Source organism: Choloepus didactylus, chromosome 17 (assembly GCF_015220235.1).
Source record: "Choloepus didactylus isolate mChoDid1 chromosome 17, mChoDid1.pri, whole genome shotgun sequence".
NCBI classification, from domain to species: domain Eukaryota; kingdom Metazoa; phylum Chordata; class Mammalia; order Pilosa; family Megalonychidae; genus Choloepus; species Choloepus didactylus.
In genome coordinates, this window is record NC_051323.1 from 61,010,870 (window position 1) to 61,028,856 (window position 17,987).

At 56.0% G+C, this 17,987-nt stretch overlaps 1 protein-coding gene across 1 annotated transcript in view; it reads right to left on the reverse strand.

The window, feature by feature from the left end:
• Positions 1–1,193: 1,193 nt before the first annotated feature.
• Positions 1,194–17,987, reverse strand: part of EHD3 (EH domain containing 3) — a 30,470-nt gene continuing 13,676 nt past the window's right edge. The window contains exons 3-6 of the mRNA XM_037807011.1: positions 16,419–16,516; positions 7,179–7,591; positions 6,448–6,612; positions 1,194–3,296 (exon numbers count right to left, since the gene is read on the reverse strand). Of these exons, the coding sequence (XP_037662939.1) occupies positions 2,769–3,296; positions 6,448–6,612; positions 7,179–7,591; positions 16,419–16,516 (1,204 nt within the window). The 3' untranslated portion in view covers positions 1,194–2,768. The remainder of the gene's footprint in view (positions 3,297–6,447; positions 6,613–7,178; positions 7,592–16,418; positions 16,517–17,987) is intronic.

Genomic DNA, 17,987 nt, shown 5'->3' on the forward strand with positions numbered 1-17,987 from the left:
CCCTACCACACCAGTGCCTTTTATTATGGATTTGAATGACTCAAGGAACACATCTCTGTGTCCCTCACAGGGCCTTTTCTGTAGAAGGTGCTCAGTGTTTTTTGAAAAAGAAAGAATGGGCGGATGGAGGGAGGAAGGGAGGAAAAAGGAAAGACTAAGATTGACTATGTATTAAGGGCAGTTAGCATCTCACAGGAAAATAAACACTGCTTTCTCCTCCCTGGGCTAGCACTCTCGGAGCAGAGGGGACCCCTCAGGACAACCCCTCCCCACCCTGCACCCTGTGTCCACCCCAGCTGTGGCCGCCATGTCATCTTCGCGAGTCCGGGCCACACGTTGGCCCTGACGTGGCTCTCCGGTGCCGGGGACAAGCGTTGCTGGGCTGCTGTTCTCATCTATTTCTGTGGTGCAGGCTGAGTGGTCCGGGGGACGGGACCACAGGACAGAGGGAGCTCTGCCTTCCAGATGGAATGTCCCCAGGTTGAGACACGTGCTCTCCCCGGGCCCCCCAAGCCTGGGAAGGGTCAGTAGCCAGGGCAGCGGGAGCCAGCAGGCACTGGCCGGAGACAGTGTCCCTCACCTGTCCCTTCACCCAGGTGGCGCCCCAAGCACCGTTTCCTTCCAGGGAGATGGGGACCGAGCAAACACGGCATGTGCACCCCACAGGTCTCTCCTGGGTGGAGCTGAGGGGGGAAGGAGGGAAGAGCCTTAGGGAAAAGTCGAAGGGGGGAGGGTGGGCCTGGTAGGGGTGGGGGACTAATAGACACCCCCTTTCTCTTAAAAATAAAAAGAAACCCACCCCCTCCACTGCTCCCTCCCATATCTCCTCAGTTCAGAGGGAGATGCAGTGAGGGGCATGGCCTCTCTGCTGGGCAGGGCACTCTGGGCTTGCCCCCAGAGGGGAGCTCTCCCTGGTCTTGGGCTGACTTTGCCCCTCATTTGATGTGAAAGAGAAGTGTGTGGCCGCAGACGGAGGTCCAGCTGGTGACTGTCACCACCCCAGAGTGGCAGGGAGCAGCCTGCAGGAGCAGGAGCCCTGCCACCACCAGCCCAGTGGGGAGCTGGGTGTGGACGCTGGCCCTTGGGGAGCCCCAGGTGAGCCACGCTCTGCCAAAGGTGCCACCCGGATCCCCAAGTGAGAACCCAGCCCCTCCCCCTCTGCCGCCCATGGAATGACGGTCTGGGGTCAAAGGTGCCAAAGGATAAATGTGCTGTATTAGCATGAAGACTGATGACAAACACACTGTGGCAGGAAGCACATCATAGGTACATATAATATAATTTCTATAGTCTGGACATAGATATAAAATAAGTTATACTTGTTTTCGTTTTCCTTCACAGTTGGAGCATAGCATAGTAAGGGGACAGGGGGTGTCGGGCATTGAGTACGGATTTGCCAGGGACACAGCAGTCATGGGGGCCACAGGGAACAAGACCTCAGATCTCTCCCGATGTGGCCACGTTAGCCCAGTGGCTGCCTCTGCACTGGGACGATTTCAGCCACCGGGTGGGAGGCAGGGCAGGGACAGGCACGAACAGCACCCAGCAGGCCACCCCCCCCTCCTGCTGGCACTGTTGGACTTCTGTGATTTTGGGAAACATGGGCCCCAGGGCCAGAAGGCACGATTCACTTCTGTGATGTGACAGATGGCCAGGCCGATGGCTCATCACATGCTGGCTGGCCCTCCTCCCCTGCCAGGCTGCTCTGGGAGGCTGCGAGGGGGCTGCGTGCTCGGCTTGTTCTCCATGATCTGTCACTGGGTGGCAATGCTGGGATCTGGCACACATCACAGTAGAGTGGAGGGTCCGAGGCCCTGGCTCCACATCCTCTCTCCTTCTTGTGGGACCTCAGGGACTTTGCATGGGCCACCTGGACTCCTCTGTCTCAAGTTTCCCATCTGCAAAATGGGGGGGGACAAATGCATACTTCCCTGGGCGGTAGTGAGGGGTTCATGGGATGACATATATGCAGTGGGGCCCTAGCCCTGGGCACAGAGCAATACAAAGCATCCAAACATCACAGCCCGGGAGAAACCAAGTGGACCTCACAAAACCTATGGACCATAACCACCTCGACTGTCTTTAACTAGAGGACACAGGGCAGCTTCCTTGCTTTCTTTCCTGCCGATTTTCTGTTTTCTCTGTCCCCTCCTGGATTCTTTGAAATGAAATGCCAGTCGAGTTGAAAGCCAGGTTTGCAAGGAAGGCAGAGTCTGAGCTTAGGAAACAACTGAGCCCATGGCTAATGACTCCTCGAGTCAGGGACATGGTGCCCTGGAGAACACGTCCTTCCTCACCTCTCCTCCCTGCAGCAGCCCCTTCCCTCACATCTCCTAGCCCCTGAACAGATTTCACAGTAGGACACCAAAGAGGGAAAAACAAATGCACAGAAAAAAAAGTGAATTGCCTATTACAAGAAAATCTTTTGCCATCTGCTTGGAGTCCGGGTTTGGAGCCACTGGGGAGTCTGAGGTGGGTGGGCCATCTGTGGGCGAGTGGGCCGCTTCTGTGGAAGAAGGCAGGCCCCTGGGTAGTGGAAGATGGGAGAGAAAGAGGGATGGAGACTGAGGCTGGAAACCTGGGACCACTGGAATGCATCTGTGCTCCTACCAATCCTGAGAACTTGAAGAAGAGTCCAAACTGGGATCAGCCTGGAAAGCTGGGGAGCCATGTCCCCTCTCACCTACACTGCAATAATACTCAAGATCGGGCATGTGTGTGAGGATCTCATCGCCTCTCCCATCCCCTCCTGCACCTGCCTGATCCCGTCACTCGGCAACTTTCCTCTTGGAAGGCGGCAGCAGGTGGGTGGGCAGCTCGCTGGGCAGCTCGTGCCCCTCCAGCTTGACCTTGATGAGGTGGTTGGCCAGGGCGAACTCCTCGTCGTCCAACATGCCGTCCTTGTCGATGTCGGCCAGCTTCCAGATCTTGCCCAGCACACTGTTGGGCAGCTTGGAGCGCACCATCTCCTTCTTGGCGTTGGCGCCCGTGATCTTGCCGTCCACCGGGGACAGGGTGTAGAAGATCTCGTCGTACATGGGCTTGTCTCTGGCCACCACCCACTCGGCATCATCGATGCCCTCCCCAGCCCCCTCTCCGTAGCCGTGCCCGAAGGGGCTGTGCAGGGTGCCCTCGAACGCTCCCCCCTTGACCATCTGCATGGGCCGCTGGGTCTCCTCCTGGCGCACCAGCACCATGAGCTGGGCGATGTCGTGGGCCAGCATGTCGTCCACCACCTCCAGCAGCTTGCCCTTCAGAGGCTGGAATTTGTTGAAGTCCTGGGCCTGCAGCTGGTCCTGCGAAGAGGGAGAGAAAAGAAGGTGAGGCTAGAACAGGAGGGAGGGGATCCTTCCTTCTGCTGGCAAGCTGCCTCCCTCCAAAGCCAGAAGTTCCCAATCTGGTTCTCTTTCCTCAGTGAAAGTTTGCCCTGGAGGCTAAGCTGATCTGCATCATAAAGTGAGGAGGAGGAGGACAAAAAAGGCCCACTGGGCTCATGGAGTTTTTTTTCAAGAGGGTTGAGCAGTTGAGAGTAGGAGGGAAGTGGGCTGGAGAAGACAGGGAATTTTAATAACCATCGGTTGATCTATTTTTGTGAATTCCCTCTAATAATTCATTCCTCTTTAGGTTCCTTTGGCTATTAAATAGTGACTCTTGAATGCCATACCCCTGAGGCTGCGTAACGTAGGTTCCCACTTTAATACAGGTTTTACTTTTAAAATACTGAAGGTGCTTTCACAGCATTACCTCATTCACTTCCCTGTGCCCCTCGCAGGAAGGGAAGTCACATTCTGTCCCCAATCAGTGAAGGAAACAGTGTGATGGAAGCAACTACAAAACCCAATCCCAGTAGAAGCCAGATGTCACCCCCAAACCAGCGGCTCTTCATGTGGACACTCATGGAAACTGCCTGCAGCGAGTTGTCAAATCCCGGCCTCTCTCCTGGGAGTGCTGATGCAGAAGAAATAGGCAAGCACACATTTCATCAAGCTTCCCCTCCTTGCCTTCACATCACTACCCACACCACGTCCTCAGAAGAAGTGTGCTCCGTTTTGCACGTTTTTGCGATCTAAAACATCCAGCTTCTCCTTGGCCTCTGGAGAGGGACGAGGTGAGAACTTTCTGCCGCAGCACAGGATGCTGAGAAGAGGCCCGAGCATGGGCAAGGTCACAAAAATGCAGAAAGCTCCCCAGAGCTACATTTCAAGATCAAGTGCTAGCTGGACATTTCTCACCTCCCTGCCAGGGCAGGGCTGACGGGAGGCAGTGGGGGCGGGAGGGTGTGTGGAGGGCAGGAGCCCACACCTGTTCTCCTGCCCTGGGGACACAGCCTCCCAAGGTCTCTCCCAGCTCTAATTCCCAAGTGTCTGCCAGCTTTTTCACATCTAGGTGTGTGCGGTGGGCTCCCAGGAGGGGTCCCAATATCTTCCTGGGGGGCAAAGGAGATGCTCCCATCCCCCCACATACACCCCCATGCTGGGGAAGTCAGGACACGTCCAGGGGCCTCTCCTGGCCTCTCCTACCCCACTTCCTTTTCTTGGTGTGAAGATGTTTCAATACATTGAGATGTTAGGTCTAATGGAGCAGGCTGACCATACCTTAAACCCGGCCTGACAGTCCTTTATACCCGGAAACAGGAACGAGAAGCCCCAGCTGCTTATCAGGGAAAGAACTCTCGGAGGTAGGGCCCCCCACCCCTGGGGTGTATAAATACCCCGGCCGTAGACCTCCAGCAGAACAGACTTATCTCTCCTCTCCCAGGCAAAGTGCGTCATGGGGAGCCGCCATCGACCACCCTGGCCTGAGCAGTTGGCGTCTCCAGGACTGGCCGCGACGGGGTCTCTCCCCTGCTCTTGGGGCCCTCTGTGCGCATCAGTCACGCAGTGGCCACGTGCCTGAGCCTGGGTTCCTGCAAGGCACCATTGTCACCGCACTCACCAGCCCATGGCTCGGCCTTTACGTGACTGATTCAGGGCACCTAACAGTGGAACATGGCATCGGACTGGCAAACGATCAGAAGTCAAGTCGTTTATGCTGTGAAAGGGATCCCCACATCAAAAAGGATCTGCATGGGCTCTACACAATGTCATCTCCCTAATGGTGGCTTTCAGATCATCACATGCTTAACAGAAGGAGAAACCCAAAGCTGAAATATTCCGAGCCATGGCCGATTAGCAGACACCAAGACCCCAGGGAGGTGGGAGCGAGATCTTTCCTCTTTACTGAGCTTCTCTAGCTCGGCAGGTGTCATCGCTGGGCCTCAGAAGAAACACTGAGCCCTGGAGCTCCCAGCGAGGCAGGTGCGTTCGATGATGCCTCTGGTGTCCTACACCTCCAGTCACAGCCCCCACAGGCCTAAAATCCCCACCAGCTCTTGCTGACAGGGACGAACCACCTGACAACGGTTCTCCAGGCCCTCACGTGCTCACGACCGAGAATTTACCTCAGCACTCCCACTCAGGAGATGCGGCCAAGGGAATACAAGCCACGGGGAGGCCCGTGTCCACGGGGGAGCTCGCCACCTCTTGGGCACATGCGTCACACATGGTTTCTCGTGGCACTCCCCGAGGCAGTCCTCCGAGAGAGGCAGCCTTGCCCTTCTTTCGCAGATGCAGAAACTGAGGTTTATAAGGGTAATTAATTTTCCAGGGGCTCAGTGTTTTCTGAGTGTGGTGTTCACAAAGGCTGCATGAAGAAAAGCCAGGAGCTATCTCCGAGGTCCAAGTGGGAAACTACCACACCATACTTACTAGTTCCTCTCTGAGCCTCTGTCTCCTCTTCTGTCAACTGAGATGACAAAAGTACCTACTGTACAAGGTGGCTGTGGGCATCAATGTTTGCCAGGCACTTAGCATGGAGCCTGGGACAGACAACGCTCTTAACATGAGGTAGCAATAGTTATGTGAGATGTCACCGCTGGAGGAAGCTGGGTGAGGGGCACAAGCGACCTTACTGTGCAATTTTTGCAGCTTGTGATTCTATAATTATTTTGAAATAATTTTTTTTTAATTAGAGAAGGAGAAAACACCCTACCACCATCAAAAAAAAAAAAAAAAAAGTAGCTGCAGAAGTAGTAGTAATAGATATTATTGCCCTAGCTAAACTTATTGTTATTTTATCGTCTCCTGACCTATAAACTTTATAGTCTCACTACACTGTGACACCCTGTGAGATCCATGCTGGGTGGGATTTTAGCTGTGGATCTGTAGGTTGGGAAGCAGGCTTCTGAGAATATCACTATAGCCATGAATAGTCAGGTATTTTTAATCTCCTGTCTGGTAAAATACAAATTAAAAATAGACATTCAATACATGCATTTGTTCACGTATCCTTCCACTCACACAACCGCCTACTATCTAAGGGAAGCCCAGGGCTGCCTCTCCGTCCCAGGCTTCTCAGGAAGCTGGCGACACCGTCCCAGTGCCCAGTCCCTGCCTCCCCCCTGGTTACCTGCATCCTCTTCAGGTTGGGGAAGTCCCCGGGTGAGATCTGGTGCTCCCGCTCGATTCGGCTGTAAATCTCAGCCAGGTTGTTCACCAGCTCCTTCTTCTTGTTGTCCTTCCCGAACACCGAGGGCATCTCCTTCTTCAGGGAGCTGATGATGTAGGCGTGCACCTGAAGGGCCGGGGTGGAGAGAGCCCTTTGCATCCAGACCCTCGCCCAACCCTTCCGTTGAGGGTCGATCAGACCCCATCTCCTCCCGTACCTCCCTCACACCCCCTCCTGCTCCTGCTTCTAAAATAACTTCTGTCTGCACCTTCTTGCTCCCATGCTCCTGCAAACGCTGGGCTGCTTTTCTCTATCACATGGGGAAAGGGAGACTGTCAGGAGTTTAAGGTCAAGGCAGTAACCAGGATGGTTAACTAGTCCTTCAACAATCCTTCCACTTTACAGATGTGGAGACAGGCAGGGAGAGGCAAAGGGCCTTGCTGGGGGCTGGGGACCACACAGTTGGTAAATGGTGGAGTCGGGCTCCCTTCCAACCATGTGACACCGAGGCTGCCATCATAACCGGTGCACTCTCCTGCCCCCATGGGTGTCAGAGACGGCATGGCTGGCGTCTGTGATATGGTAGCTACAGGACACTCCCACGTGGGTGGGCAGCAGCCCTCGACTCTCAGAGTGGACCCCCAAACCCTAACCCCTGTCTGTGCTGCCCGTCTCCCCGGGGGCGGCCTCACCTTGGCCAGCCTGGCTCTCTTGATGAGGTCGTTGAGCTTGCGCAGGGCGGCGTTTCGAGGAAGACTCTGGATGTCTCTGAACAGGTCCTGCTCCTCGGCCTCGAAGAGCTTGCGGTTGTCGGGGATGAGGAGCGGTTGGGACCAGAAGGAGCCGATGTAGACCCGGATCACCTCGGGGGTGTTCACGATCTTCCCCAGGGACCACATGAGGGCCCCGTAGACCCGCATCAGCTGCTGCGTCTCGATCTGGTCGGCCTTGTTCAGCACCACCCGCATCTTGTCCTCGTGGTTCTTGAGGGCCTTGATGACGTCCGAGAACTCGTCCGAGATGTCCAGCTTGTGGGCATCGAAGAGCAGGATGATGCGGTCGACACGCTCGGCGAACCACTCGAGGACGGCCGCAAAGTCATACCCTGCCGGCAGAGGGACCCGTCAGGGGGAGGGGTCTGCGGCGGGTGCAGGGCAGGGACTCAGGGTGCAGTGGGAAGAGCATGGGTTAGGGAGACAGACAGATCTGGGTCCAAATCTGGGCTCTTTCACAGTGTACCTACTTGGCTTTGGGCCAGTTATTCAATATCTCTGAGTATAAATGGATATAAAAATAGTATCTAATTAATAGAATTGTGAAGATTAAACACACCCAGATCCCAGCACATACAAGTTCAGTAAATGCTAGTTATTACTGTTGATATTATTATTCCCATAAAGCACAGCCACTATCTAGCGCCCCTAGACTTGCTTCTTGTATTTATCAGCCAGGATTCTGGCTGGAAAACAAACTCTGCACATATAACTTGGACAAAGACCCAGAAATTCTTTCCAAGGTCAGAAAGCAACAAAACAGTGAAATGTAAGACGCTGATGATGTTTTGGATCACGCCCATCGCTGGTCTGGGAGAATCTGAAGATCTTGTCATGAAAACACAAGACTTGTTCTCACTTTTGTTCATGAGCTCACTTCTTTCCTTACTCATCAGCCATGTCCCTGAATTCCCAACTCTGAAAATTGCCAGGGATTTCTTCTTTAGGATGTGACTGGGCCTCTCGCTGCCCTGCCTTGATTACCTGGCACTAGTGCTGCTTCAGGTCAGGCTGGTTCCAGAAGCCCCAGGGCACTCACTCTGCTTAACCCCAAGTGGCTGTGGATCTGGGAGGGCTGGAGGGGAAGGTGGTGCCAACAGTCTGTACGTTCATTCTTAGATACACCAACATTTGGTATGGAAAAGCCCTTTTTTCTCTGTGCCTCAGTCTCCTCCTCCATAAAATAAGAGGACAGTAGATGAGGAAGGGTGGCCCAGAGAGGTGAGGTGACCTGCTCAAGGCGCCCAGCCCATGAGCAGTGGCACTGGGAAGAGAGCAGAGGGGCAGGCTTTCCCACTCTGAGCTGGGGTCTCAGGCCTCTCCCGGCCACTCCCTCATGGCACCCCTCCAGCACCCCTCCCTGCAGGTGGGAGCCCTTCCTTGGGCACGGGCACAATCAACAACCCTGGGTCTCAGTAGCAACCAGGGTTGCAAGAGGACACACCCTGGTGATCCCAAGCTCGTTGCCACCATTGGGTGGGAAACCATGCCATCAGGAAAATGCCAGCAGTTCCTTCCCTGCCTCTGAGAGGGAAGCCGGAGACCAGGACAAATCATTAGGCAGCTGCCTCATGGCTGGGTCAGAGATTTAAGGAGAGCTGATGGTCTGTAACCATGGGTCCTCCAATTTGAGTGTGCACGAGAATCACCTGGAAGGCTTGTTAAAACCCAGATTGCTGGGCCCACCCAGAGCTCCTGAGTCTGCAGGTCTGGGGTGGGGTCTTGCTAACCAGTTCTCAGGAGCTGCTGCTGTGGATCCAGGGGCCACAGTCTCAGAACCACTGGGCTAGTGATGCCGCGTAACACTCATGCAGCTTTCACTGGGTGTCCAGCACTGTTCTAAGTGATTTCTAATCATTAACTCCTTTCATTCTCACCATGACCCTATGAGGTGCTGATATGAGCCCCATTTTTCAGATGAGAAGACAGAGCCAGAGAGAGGTCAAGTCGCTTGGCCAAGGTCACTCAGCTGGTAAGTGGAGGGGCTGGGATACAAGTCCAGGAAGGTGGCTCCGGGGTCAGCACCCGGGAGCACTACACTGGACTGGTTTTCAAACGATGTCCTTTCGGACAAAGCCACAGTCTCAGATGGGGTGGTGGCGGAGAGAGGGGTTGGTTTTAGAAGCTATCCCCACCCCACCCCAGTGGTCTCTTCAGAACATGCAGAGACACCCCAGTGGTCTCTGCACAGGAGTCCTAGGACCCTAAAGCTTCCCAGAGGACCCCCTTCATGCTTTCACAGTGACTCTAAGAGAATTCTAACATGTCAAATAAAGTAAAAACCCTCCTTCAGATGCTTCACTCGGTCTTAAACCCCTCTGTCCCTGGTAAATGAAGTTCTTCCGGGTACTACTATGCCTGGAGAATTTTCTCCAAGATCTGTCAGCTGCTCAGTCAGGACACAGCATATGAGTTCCTCCTTACTCCATGAGGCTAGGAGGACCTTACAGTTTAAGTCACAGAGTTTAAGGTCCAACTTCCTGATTTGCAAATGGGGAAACTGAGGCTCAGTGAGGGGAAGAGATGGCCAAGGGTCACCAAAGTACCACCCTCGAGGTAAAGGTCCCTGCTTGGTGTGTATTTCACACTTTGTGCATTCATGGTGTGAACTAGATTTAGCTTCTTCATTTAAGGAAAGGTGCTTTCTTACTTTAGGGGTAAGGTCCAGGAAAGTGCTTTGGGGCCCGAGGCTCAGCCCTGTTGTGAGGTAGGGGCATTACAGAGCCTCAGTGGCTCACCCGAGACCACCCTGCACATAGGAAGCACGAGCCGAGTTCTGTGTTTGTTCTAGCTGGCAAGTCTTTCTCCTCACTACCTCATTCCACCCTCTCAGCACTCAATGAGGCAGGCAGGGTGTGGAGTGTCATTTCTACTTTATGAAGAGGAAACTGAGGTTCTGAGAGGTGAGGCAAGTGGTGGGGCCAGGAGTAGACTGGCCCCACGGGCCCTGGGCTGGCTGCATGGTGGTATCCTGCCTCGTGCCCCCTCCCCTCCCTGGGAAGCACTTCATTTACCAGGCACAGAGGGGTTTGAGACAGAGTGGCCCAACTGGCTCCGCCACAGAGCCCCGGAGGCCCCATGCATTCCCTCTCCAGATAGGGCCTGCAGTTTGCAGCTTGGAGAGCCCCCCCTTCTCCCCCAGGGATGGCTCCAGCCTATTTTTAATCTTCCCTTCAGCACAGCCCGTGGCAGGGCTGCTCTCACCTCCCAAAGGCAGTCCCTTGGAGATGTGGGGGCTGCAGGGGGCCGCAGGGGGGCCGAGGCCTCAGAAAATCAGGGCAGCCACAACTCATTGCTCTGGTGCCTGGGAGGCAACCAGCATGCTTGGCCCTCCATAGCAGGTGGTGAGGGCAGCCGGGCCCCTGGCCTCACGCTGACACAAGCCCCAAATCCAACCTGATGTGGGCTCCAGCTATGGCGGTACAGACCATGGGGAGGGGCAGCTGGGGTGCTGCTGGGCCCTTCCATCTGCTCAGCCAATCCCAGCCCTCAGTGCTCACGCACATACCAGCTCACGCCAGCCGCTCACAACCCCTGACAAGGAAACGGAGGCTTCGAGGGGTTAAGACACGTGACCGAGGCCACGCAGGACGGTTGGAGCCAAGACCAGAACTCAGGCCTCCCGACTGCACATCCAGGCCCCTCGCCACCCCTCCACATGGCAGGAAAGCCAAGGGGTCAGAGAAGCTGCAGAGAAGGATCCCAACCTCCAACCTGTCCAATCCCTGAGACACCGATGATGCAGGGGTGGGGTGGAGGATCATCTGCAAAGGCTGGGGGTGTAGGGGCAAATCCCTGCCCCTCAACTGGCCCCCAGTGCCCACGTCAGTGCTGCCAGGACAGGACAGGATGGCCCCACCTGGGTCAAGAGCTCCTGGGCATTCTCGACGCACCTGTGCACACGGCTGTTCTGCTGCTCACCCCTGAGACCAGTAGGTGTGGCTGTGCCCCCCCCGCACTGGGCCCTCACCCCTCCTGGAGCAGAGGAGGTGCTCTGTCAGGGTTTGCTGAAGACGGCTCAAGCACGGACCCTGCTCTGTGTTTTACTTCTGGGAGATGGTGAACAAGTTATCTCTGGGCCTCACTTTCCTGGTGTGTAAACCGGAACCCACCAGTGACTCGGCCACAGGGTCACTGTGAGGCTCAAAGCAAATAAGACGCTGCAGGGGACACTGCTGCACTGTGACCCTGGTTGGTCTCTGCTCTACCCCCTTCATCAGAACCCTGCCCACGTGCCAGTTTCCAGGAGATGCGTCACCTGAGGATTGCAGCCTGGGCAAGCCCAGCTCCAGCTCCCGCTCAGCCATCAGCTTGCTGTGTGTGCTTGGGCAGGCAGCCTCCCCTCCCTGGACAGATGGAGATTAGACACAAGGAAGACCCTAAAGGCACAGTCAGAAAAGAAGGGCAGTGGCGGCTGTTTTAAAGATTTGGGGATGCCTTCGTGAGGTCCTCTCCTGCCTGAGGACAGGCAGGGGGCTTCGGGAAACCCTTTCTATGATTTTCATAAGCACAGAGACCTATTCATCCTCCTACTTTGGCAAATTCTGCCTGCACCGGCAAGCTGCAACCACATTACCAAGTCAGCAAGACGGGGAGCCTTCTCCCCACCTGTGGCTGTGGAGACCTGCAGCTCAAATGGAATCTCCCAGAAGCTCAACCTCCATGTTGCTGGCTAATTCGGGGCCCCCTTAACCTCCAGGAGGGTTATCTAATTGTGCCAGAGGTCTGGACTCAACTCACCTGCCTGTCCGGGAGGTAGGGTCCCGACTTCTCCAGGTGGGGGCCTCTGCAAGGCCCTGAGTGTGCCCCTCAAGGACGAGGGCAGGGGGTTAGTGCTGCTATTTATTTGCTGTGTGGCCTTAGGCAGGTCTCAACCTCAGTTTTCTCAGCTGTAAAGTGGGGATGATAACGGCTGACTGGATGTGGGGATCAGCGGCAGAGCCGAGCCAGTGCCAAGGGCGGACAGTGGTGGGAGGACATGGACTCCAGGTGTGGGCCCTGTCCTAACGCCTGGGGTGACGGCCACCTTCCCTCCCTGGTCCCGGGCATGGCTCCGAGATCTACAACAGGAGCTTGAGTGCCCGCAGCAGCCCGAGCTCATGAAATATGGACAAACAGGCCGGGGGGAGATGCGAGCACCGAAACTTAAGGGGAGAAGCTGCCCTTCCTGGAATGACTTCCTGGCAAATCCGCTGGCTCCAAGCGATCTGGTCTGCAGACACCCAGCCTGGAGCCTGGGCAGCCTGCAGAGATCTGTGGTTCTCTCCTCCCCCCGAGTGGCTCCAGTGGCCTAAGAAAGCATTTCTAAGTCATGCCAGGCTAGAGGAAAACAATGCAGCCAACACTATAAGCAAGGCACCTCCTTAGTCACCCGCCCGCCCCCTCCACCACCCGAGATGCAGTCCAAGGGGACGTGACGAGGCGGCACAGGCCTGTGCATTTCCAGCCACTCTATCTCGTGTCATCCTCGTGACCCTCCCTCTGCTGGAAGTAACCAAGGTGTGCATTGCTGTGTTTACCCACCCTATGGGTAAGGAAGGGGCTGTGGAGGCACAGAGAGATTAAGGGGCTTGCCCAAGTCACACAGGAAGGTGGTGGCAAACTCCAGACTAGAGACCCAAGTCTTTGACTCCTACTCCAGGTTCTCTTCTCAGCTCCCAGACACGTGTGAGGTTGGAGCCCAGAGGACTGAGCCCTCAAACCAGGCACTTACTTGTGGGGAGAACCCACAAAGCTCCCATTCCCAAAATTATCTTTCAAGATTTAAAGACATTGAAGCAAAAGAGAAATACAAAGGCATAAATTTCCAAAACGTGGGAAGAGTTCAGATGATAACAGGGAAACAATGCCGCACTAGATGCCTCCCAGAAGTAAGCTCGGAAGCGGCCAGAGGAGGCTTGTCCAAGGTGTGTGAGCACACATGGGCACCTGCACGTGGTCCGGGCAGCCCCATAGGCCCCTTGGCGCAGGCCCTGCTCCAGAGAGGGTGCCAGCGGCAGGTGAGGGGTGTGAGGCTGCAAGACCAGGCCAGCCCCTACAAGGTCTGAGCCCTAAAACCTACAGAGGCAAGGTTTGCCCTGATCCCTAACCCCTGTGGTTTTCCTGATGATAATGTGCCCAAAGCCACCGAACTGGGAGTCAGGACACCTGAGTGCCCATCTGGTTCTGTGATCTGGGGCAAGTTCTTAATTGGCTCCGATCCTGCTGAGCTCACCTGTACAGGAAAGAGTCCACAGGCTCTAGTCTGTGATGTGAGCACAAATCCCAAGGGGCTGCTGCTTCTCTAGGGTGGGACCTGCGGGGATTTCCAGCTGAGAAGCAGCCAGGAAATGTGGTTCCCAAGTGTGTGGGCACTCAGCCTTCTGGAGCCCTCCCCCTTCTGCCTCATCCTTGTTTACTCCCAGTAATGAGCCCTGGCCTGGGCCCATCCTGCCCCTTCCAGGAAATGCCCCTTTGCCTGCCTCTTCTGCCCACCCCAGTCCATTCATCTTCACCCAGAGACAAGGGCCAGCCTGGGACCTCCGGGGCTCAGTTCCCAGAGGCCGCCCCCCACCGCCCACCCCAGGCCTGAGCAGGGACCACACTCTGCTGGCTCTAGCCAGGGCCTGAGCGCTCTGTCCTAGGCATCCCAAGGCCCTGGGAGCCCTTGGGGGTGGCTCACCTTCCAGAATGTGGCACATGGGGCCCACCGGCCCATAGATGCCCCCTTTTCTGGTGAGACAGCCCTGTGCCAGGCGAGAGGCCTGGTGAGCAGAATATGGGCTGAATTTCAGGCCCCCACATCTCTCAGCCACATGCGCTTGTGCAGGGCACTGGTTGCAGGACGATCCGTGGGGACCCTCTCTGACCTGGGCTGGAGGAGGGAAGGAGCACCAAGTCTGCTCTGGCCAAATCCAGAGCCCCGAGAGCCTCGGGCAAGAAGCCCGTGGTGGAGTGTGTTTGGTTCTATGGGCACACTTGTGTGCCTGCGTGCCAGGGCATGGGGGAGAGGTGCACGTGTGTGTGTGCAGGGTGTCTGTGTGGGAGGTACAGATGTGTGTGTGTCTGGTTTCATGTACGTTTGTGTGTGTTGTGGAGGCTGGGGGTACAGGCTGGGGGTTGTCTGGGGGAGAGGGAGGAGGTGAGGCATCTACAGGAATAAACGGGAAGTACCAGGTTCTACAGCAGATCGTGAGGGAGGATGGGGAAGGACTCCCTCTGATGACTGTCCCCCAACTCTCCTGGTGCCCTCAGGGTGCTGCACAAGGAGTCTGTGCAGTGGGTGTCAGGGTCCCCATCCTACACACGGGGACACTGGGACTTGGAGAGAAAGTCTGTTGAAACCCACACAGGTTCTAGAAGCCAGGACCCTGAACTCCCAGTGCCCTTGGAAACCCCAGAGACAGGAGTTCCCTTTGGACCCACTGCCAGGCACACACGCCACCCCTCCACCACCCCCAGGTGGCTCGGCTTGAGGAAGACTCTCACCAGCCTTCCTCGAGGAGACAGGGCTGCCCACGGGAACAGGAAAACCCCTTTCAGTCTAAACTCAGGACAGCCCAGACGAACCACCCTGGGGGTTGGAGGGGGGTCTGGCCAGGAGGGAGCAAGCATTTAGGGAAGCAAATGGAAGTCGTGGCATGGGGGCCGCAGCGTCTGCCCTCCCTGGGGTCGGGCTCTACAGCTCAGACCAGCTTCCCTCCTCACGCTGTCCTCCCCATACAGCCCAGTTAGGGAGCCCGGGGCTCCCAGGCCACCCAAGGCGTGAACTGTTAACACGCCCACACCCGCCTCAGTTGCTTCCTCCGCCCCTCTTCTTCCCACGTTTCAGCCCCTGCCTGTCATGCTGCAGACACACAGAGGTGAGAAAGGGAGCTCGGAGGGGCAGGGAGCCGGGCTTTTCCAGCCCTTCTGCAAAGAGCCCCTGCCGTGTCCCTCCTCCCACTGCTCCAAAATGAGGGAGCTGGAAGGGAGCAGGTTGTGTCCTGGGACAAATGGGGTAACCCGGCCCAGGGCAGGCTGCAGGCCCGGAGGCTGCCTCCTGTCTCCCCTCCCTCCCCCAGCCAAGGCTGGCTTTGCCCCTCACCCACAGCCCAGTGTACCCCCGGTGCCGAGCCTGGGCCTGCCCCCCAATGTCTCCCCTTGTGGACAGCAGTGCTGGAAGAGAGCTGCTGCCTGGAGAGGAAGCCAGGGGGGCTCACGGGAGTGCGGGACAGAGCCCAGGTCTCCTTCCAGGCACCCAGCCCCAGAGCCGCCAGGCAGGCCGTGCCCTCGGTGGACAGGGTCTCTGGATACCCTCCCTGGTGGGGTGCAAGGGGTGCAGGGCGCCGGGGCTGAGCACATGCCCACGAGCAGACAGCCCCCCAAGTCGATTCAGGCAAGAGTTCCGGCCACTTCATAGAGAACCCCGTGCCGTTCAGAAGCCTTCCCTTCCGGGGGGCTAATTTCCGAGAGCCAATTTGGCTCAGGCCTCAGCTCACAGTTCCAGTGTTGGGGTGGGTGAGGTTTCTTCTCATCTGATTTTCTTTTCAGAGATAGAAGACAAGGCACAGAAAGGGTTGGGGGCCACCTGGGGTCACACGGCAGGCTGTGGCGGGAGGGGCTGGGGGCGGGAACCCAGGCACAGGATTTTTAGCTTTTTACAGTGTCACTCTCAGCAATTTAGAGCTAGGAGAAAGCAACAACAACGATGAAGATGATGATAATGACGATCTGTAACACCTAATGTTTACTGGGCACTTGCCACGTACCCAGCAGAAGGCTTTCATATATATTAGTTCTTTTAATCCTCAAACAACTCTACAAGGCAGATATTATTCTCCCCCATTTTACAGATGAAGACTCTGAAATGAAGAAAACCTGCCCACGTTCATGCCGTTAGGAAGTAGCAGAGCCAGGCTTGGAAGTCTGGCCATCTGGCTCCAGACTTATGTCCCCTAACCACCACGCCGCACTGCCTCCCTCGAGGAGCACGTTCCCCATATTTGAACCAATGGGCAGGTGTCAAAGTGCTTTCACATGCCCAGCTCCCTTCCGGGAGGACCTGGAGCTCCGCGTCATCCTTCCCCCAGGCTCTCAGCCCAAGGCGCTGAGGCTCGCCTCCCTGCAGGCTGCAAGCTCCCAGGGTGGGGTGGCAGGAATGGCAGAGCAGCCCCGGGTCTGCCAGAGAGCCCCGCTCACCTCGGCTGATCCTCTGCTTCTCCCCAGAGAGGATCCCCGGCGTGTCGATGACACTGATGCTCTCCAGCACGGGGTTGGGCAGCTGGGCACACACGAACCTGCCCGGGCAGAGAGGGAAACCACCATGAACCCTTGTCCTCTCGATGTCTCTCACGCGCCCTCGGCTCAGCCGCCAGCCAACCTTCCCTGGCTCACTCCACCCAACCCCAGTCACCTGCCCCTCTCTCCCCATTGAGCTGGGGCTCTGCTCCGTCCCTTGGTGGGGTTTATAGCAGACCCAGAGGCTGGGCCCCAGTGCCCTTGCATCTCCCCACATCCCATCCCAGAGGGCCCTGAGCCCAGGTGTGCTTGGTAACCTGCTGGCTGTGACCTTGACCGTGGTCTGATTCTAGTGACCCCAAGTCCTCAGCGGGTCCTTGGCCATCACCTCCTTGTCTTGAGTGACTGCAGCTACCTCCACCCCCTCTCTGAGCCTCAGCCTCTTGAGATACTCCTAGAGGAGAAGACTCCCTGCCTCCTCTTCCTAGTGGGCCCCTGGGGGTGGGGAGTGGGAGGAACTTCGAGGGTCCACCCCCAGACCACCACTGCAGGCAATGTCAGGATGCAGGGTCAGGCCTCACTGGCTGGTGGCCTTGGGCAAAGCCACTGTGCTTCTCTGTGGGTATCCTCATTTGTCAGTCAAAGAGTCATTCAACAAACAGCCGCCCAAATCCCACTTGGTCAACTCAGCATGCTGGGTGATAGAGAAGTTCTGGTAAGGGATGGTGGTGATGGCAGCACCACATTGTAGACGTAATTAACAGCCCTCAGTTATATATTTGAATGTGGTTAAAAGGGGAAATTTGAGGTTGTATATATGTTATTAAAACAAAAGTTTCATAAAAACAACTATAGGACTGTACAACACACACAGTTAACCCTAATGTAAACCATGGACTACAGTTAAGGGTATAATTACAATAATATTCTTTCATCAATTGTAGCAAATATACCATACAAAGGCAAGGCACTAATAATAGAGGGGCATATGGGAACTATGAATTTTTCTGTAAACCAACAACTTCTCTAATAAAAATATACTTATAATAGTAATTAAAAACAATAAGACAGCATGCTGGGAACCACAGGCAGAGGTTCTCATTCCTGGCTGGCTTGAAATGCAGACTTCCAGGCCCTAGGCCAGGAATGGGCCCCAGGAATCTGTATTTTGAGGAGGCTCCCTGGGAGATCCTATGCCTGCAAACCCAGGGATGTGGCGATGTCTAGATCTCGACTCCTGGCCTGAGGAGCACAGTCCAGTGGAGGAGAGAGGGCACGTACACAGGGCCAGCACCAGGAGGGAGGTCAGCCGAAGGGCTCGGGGCGGGGGGGCGGTCCGAGGTGGAGAGATGTTTTCAGGGGGGCTTCCTGGAGGAGGAGGCACTCACAGGAGCCAGCAAGGAAGGAACGTTTATTTGGGCACCCAAAGGGTTATCTAAGTGCCACACATGGCTGTTAGGATAGCAGTCGAGCCACATTCAAGGAATCCTGTTATTATACCCCAAAGTCTCAGAATAACAAACTGGTAAA